This window comes from Ambystoma mexicanum, chromosome 3q (genome assembly GCF_040938575.1).
Source record: "Ambystoma mexicanum isolate Mex_15411 chromosome 3q, UKY_AmexF1_1, whole genome shotgun sequence".
Taxonomy (NCBI): Eukaryota; Metazoa; Chordata; class Amphibia; order Caudata; family Ambystomatidae; genus Ambystoma; species Ambystoma mexicanum.
In genome coordinates, this window is record NC_090926.1 from 1,300,915,238 (window position 1) to 1,300,920,122 (window position 4,885).

Consider the following 4,885-nt stretch of genomic DNA (forward strand, 5'->3'; position numbering starts at 1 on the left):
TCCACTTAAAATTATGAAATCTCTTAAGCGTTCAGTGAGACCCCTCAAAAATGATTCTAATCTATCAGTTGAGGAACATATAGAATGCGTTTTGGAAATCTATCACACATTAAATATCCTGAGCAACAATATAGATTTTTTTCTTTATCTGACCATTGACCCTGGCAATGCCAATTTTATACGTAGTCTCACTGAGCAGGACACTCTACTGTGGGATGATTATCAGCAAGAGCTAAGGTGGTAGCGGCGACTGCTCTGGCTGAGTATCGGCTGCTGCTCTGACTGAGTATGGCTGCTGCTCTGACTGATTATGGGCTGCTGCTCTGACTGAGTGTCGGCTGCTGCTCTGGCTGAGTATCGGCGGCTGCTCTGGGTGAGTGTCAGCGGCTGCCCTGGCTGAGTATGGGCTGCTGCTCTGGCGGAGTATGGGCTGCTGCTCTGGCGGAGTATGGGCTGCTGCTCTGGCGGAAGATGGGCTGCTGCTCTGGCTGAGTATCCGCTGCTGCTCTGGCTGAGTGTCGGCTGCTGCTCTGGCTGAGTGTCGGCTGCTGCTCTGGCTGAGCATGGGCTGCTGCTGTGGCTGAGTATCGTCTGCTGCTCTGGCTGAGTATGGTCTGCTGCTCTGGCTGAGTATAGGCTGCTGCTCTGACTGAGTGTCGGCTGCTGCTCTGGCTGAGTCTCGACTGCTGCTCTGGCTGAGTGTCGGTGGCTGCTTTGACTGAGTATGTGCTGGTGTTCTGGCTAAGTGTCGGCGACTGCTCTGGCTGAGTATCGGCTGATGCTCTGGCTGAGTGTCGGCTGCTGCTCTGACTGAGTATGTGCTGCTGCTCTGGCTAAGAATCGGCTGCTGCTCTGGCTGAGTGTCGGCGGCTGCTCTGGCTGAGTGTCGGTGGCTGCTTTGACTGAGTATGTGCTGGTGTTCTGGCTAAGTGTCGGCGGCTGCTCTGGCTGAGTATCGGCTGATGCTCTGGCTGAGTGTCGGCTGCTGCTCTGGCTGAGTGTCGGCTGCAGCTCTGGCTGAGTGTCGGCTGCTGCTCTGGCTGAATATCGGCTGCTGCTCTGGCTGAGTATCTGCTGTTCTGGCTTAGAAACGGCTGCTGCTCTAGCTGAGTGTCGGCGGCTGCTCTGGCTAAGTATGGGCTGCTGCTCTGGCTGAGTGTCGGCTGCTGCTCTGGCTGAGTGTCGGCTGCTGCTCTGGCTAAGTGTCGGCTGCTGCTCTGCCTAAGTATCGGCTGCTGCTCTGCCTAAGTGTCAGCTGCTGCTCTGACTGAGTGTCGACTGCTGCTCTGGCTGAGTATCGGCTGCTGCTCTGGCTGAGTATCGGCTGCTACTCTGGCTGAGTATGGACTGCTGCTCTGGCTGAGTATCGGCTGCTGCTCTGGCTGAGTATCGACTGATGCTCTGGCTGAGTATCGACTGCTGCTCTGGCTAAGTATCGGCTACTGCTCTGGCTGAGTGCCGGCTGCTGCTCTGGCTGAGTGTCGGCTGCTGCTCTGGCTGAGTGTCGGCTGCTGCTCTGGCTGAGTGCCGGCTGCTGCTCTGGCTGAATGTCGGCTGCTGCTCTGGCTGAGTGTCGGCTGCTGCTCTGGCTGAGTATCGGCTGCTGCTCTGGCTGAGCATGGGCTGCTGCTCTGGCTGAGTATCGCCGGCTGCTCTGGCTGAGTATCGCCGGCTGATCTGGCTGAGTATCGCCGGCTGCTCTGGCTGAGTGTTGGCTGCTGCTCTGGCTGAGTATCGGCTGCTGCTCTGGCTGAGCATGGGCTGCTGCTCTGGCTGAGCATGGGCTGCTGCTCTGGCTGAGCGTGGGCTGCTGCTCTGGCTGAGTGTCAGCTGCTGCTCTGGCTGAGTGTCAGCTGCTGCTCTGGCTGAGTACCGGCTGCTGCTCTGGATGAGTACCGGCTGCTGCTGTGACTGAGGGTCGGCTGCTGCTTTGACTGAGTTGGGCTGCTGCTCTGGCTGAGTGTCGGCTGATGCTCTGGCTGAGTGTGGGCTGCTGCTCTGGCTGAGTGTCGGCTGCTGCTCTAGCTGAGTGTCGGCTGCTGCTCTGACTGAGAGGTACGGCTGCTGCTCTGGCTGAGGTATGGCTACTTCTTTGGCTGATTGTCGGCTGCTGCTCTGGCTGAGTGTCGGCTGCTGCTCTGGCTGAGTGTCGGCTGCTGCTCTGGCTGAGGGTCGGCAGCTGCTCTGACTGAGTATGGGCTGCTGCTCTGACTGAATATATGCTGCTGCTCTGGCTGAGTATGCGCTGCTGCTCTGCCTGAGTATCTGCTGATCTGCCTGAGTGTTGGCTGCTGCTCTGGCAGAGTGTCGGCTGCTGCTCTGGCTGAGTGTCGAGAGTGTTGGCTGCTGCTCTGGCTGAGTGTCGGCTGCTGCTCTGGCTGAGTGTCGGCTGCTGCTCTGGCTGAGTGTCGGCTGCTGCTCTGGCTGAGTATCAGCAGCTGCTCTGGCTGAGTGTCGGCTGCTGCTCTGGCTGAGTGTCGGCTGCTGCTCTGGCTGAGTATCGGCAGCTGCTCTGGCTGAGTATCGGCATCTGCTCTGGCTGAGTATCGGCTGTATTTTGCAAGCAGTATTCAGGGGGAATGCAATACTGAAATTGAAGCTTTTATGTTAAATTCAGTCCCGCCTGCAACCCAAGCACTGTCTGCTAATGCGTGAGAATTTACGTGGGATTAGAAACCACCCCCTGGAGGGAACGTAAGAAAAGGTTCTTTCTAGGCGTGGCACAAGCGTAATAATGCTGAATTTGCTGTGAATGGGGCTTTGGCAGGTGTGCCCTGAGTTAATAAACCCGTCATTTAATAATACTTATAGCAAAGGCAGCACATCAAGGAAACCCAGCACTCCCGCAAACTGCCACCGGACCTCGAAATGCGCCATTCCTGGAAACTGTCTACCGGAAAAAGAAAAACTACAGCCGAATGCCCATGCGTTTGCCTGCTGGTTGCTAGCTGTAGACATCAAAGTCTGCGATAGATAGGGGCAATCCATCTTGCCACCTCCCCACCAATGGAAGTTAGGATGAGGGTGAGTGTGCATCAGGATATGGGAAAGAAATGGCGAGCAGAGCAAGGGCAGAGGGCCAGAAGCTTGTGGACACTTTACAATCTGTGTTCCTTTGCATTGCCCACTGATGTCGACTGAAAGGGTGGAAAGGCCCTGATGCCGTCCCTGCCCTGCCTCATTGATTCTGATTGGAGTCTCAGGCACCAGCAGTGTGTATTCACAGCAGAGCACTGGCAGTGGCCGACATGCGGGGCTGCGTTGAATTATCAGTTACAAAACAGATAATGGACTTATGTATCTGTCAATAATGCATGAGCAACCCTAGTAAAAAAGAAATCCACTTTTTGGATTGTTTTGGGATTGCTTCTGGATTGTTTTCAAGTTGGAGATTTTTTTGGGAGTTATTTTGGATTTTTTGGGGATTTTTTCAAGCAAGGATTTATTTGTCTTGGGTTGGAGGATTTATTTTGGATTTTTACTGACTTGTTTCTCAGTAAAAACAATCCACTAACACTAATTGGCAGGAAGGCATTTCAATAGGATTTATTTTGGAGTTTTACTGACTTGTTTCTCATTAAAAACAATCCACTAACACTAATTGGCAGGAAGGCATTTCTACAGGATTTATTTTGGAGTTTTACTGACTTGTTTCTCAGTAAAAATAATCCACTAACACTAATTGGCAGGCAGGCATTTCTACAGGATTTATTTTGGAGTTTTACGGACTTGTTTCTCAGTGAAAACAATCCACTAACACTAATTGGCAGGCAGGCATTTCTGCAGGATTTATTTAGGAGTTTTACTGACTTGTTTCTAAGTAAAAACAATCCACTAACACAAATTGGCAGGCAGCATTTTTACAGGATTTATTTGGGATTTTTTGAAGCAAGGATTGCTTGCTATTAAAGTGGTGGATTTTCTTTTATTTTTTTTTCACTTGTTTCTCAATAAAACCATTCCAGCAACACTACACATTTTTGTTTTGGATTATTTTACAAGCAAGTATACATTGTAAGATTTATTTTTGATTTTTTCCAACTTGTATCTCTGTAAAAACAATCCAGTAATGTAGGCGCACATTTTTACTGCATTTAAATGTAGGCAACATAATGTCAAACTAGTTTCGACGCTGGTAGCCGTTATTTAGCATTTTAATCTGATTAAACATTTCGCAGAGATTAGGTTTTATTAATTTTGCATTTTATTGGTGCAAATTGCACTTAACTAATTTCTCCAGTAGATAATGCCTAGTCGCTAACATTCAGGGTATACCAATTTGCAGCAAGAGGTAGAAGGAATGGCTAACACCTCGGCCATATCTCCCATCGCGCCACCTGGCTCGCTGGATGGTGGCCGCCTATCTCCTGCCTGCCACCCGGTACAGCTGTACCCCTCCTCTGTGCCCCTCTGTATACCACCCCCAGCTGCGTATGTGTTCTATTGTTACCTCTGAAAACTGTTCCGTTATGCATCTGTATTGTTGTATACCTCTGTAAAGCGCTCTGCTGTTTCTCGAAGCTTGGTCTGCACTTAACCCCTTTAGTGCCAAGGACGAGATATCTCATCCTTGGAAGTGCATGCGCAGTGCCAAGGACGAGATAGCTGGTCCTTTTTGGCACCTTGTTTTGTGTGATCCCTGCAAAGCAGGGATCACACAAAACGGTAATCCAACCCCCGGGCTATGTGAGGGGGAGGTCCCCCCTCACTGCCAGGGGGCTGGATTACCTTCAGTTTCACGTCGGCATGCGTAATGCACGTCGGCGTGAAACTGAAAGTAATTTTCACTGCAGCAGCCATTTCGGGCTGCTGCAGTGAAAATATAAGGTGAGTCTTCACCTTTCTCCCCCTCGATCTCCGGCTGTATTTCAAGCCGGAGATCGAG

The 4,885-nt window shown here is 51.3% G+C and overlaps 1 protein-coding gene across 1 annotated transcript; it reads right to left on the minus strand.

Moving 5' to 3' along the window:
• Positions 1-232: 232 nt before the first annotated feature.
• LOC138448112 (uncharacterized) lies at positions 233-4,329 on the minus strand. The gene is made up of 3 exons (XM_069604660.1): positions 4,276-4,329; positions 1,444-2,550; positions 233-925 (listed from the first exon to the last, which is right to left on the minus strand). The coding sequence occupies exons 1-3, from the start codon at positions 4,327-4,329 to the stop codon at positions 233-235; spliced, it is 1,854 nt and encodes a 617-aa protein (XP_069460761.1).
• Between the last annotated feature and the right edge of the window lie 556 nt (positions 4,330-4,885).

What these genes read in the sequence shown, in the direction of transcription:
- LOC138448112 (XM_069604660.1), bottom strand. Translation starts at nt 4,329, where the DNA reads ATGGGAGATATGGCCGAGGTGTTAGCCATTCCTTCTACCTCTTGCTGC. An exon ending in CTACCTCTTGCTGCAAATTG is followed by an intron (nt 2,551 to 4,275) that starts GTATACCCTGAA and finishes TGCAAAATACAG; the next exon opens with CCGATACTCAGCCAGAGCAG. An exon ending in GCCGGCACTCAGCCAGAGCA is followed by an intron (nt 926 to 1,443) that starts GTAGCCGATACT and finishes GCCGACACTTAG; the next exon opens with CCAGAACACCAGCACATACT.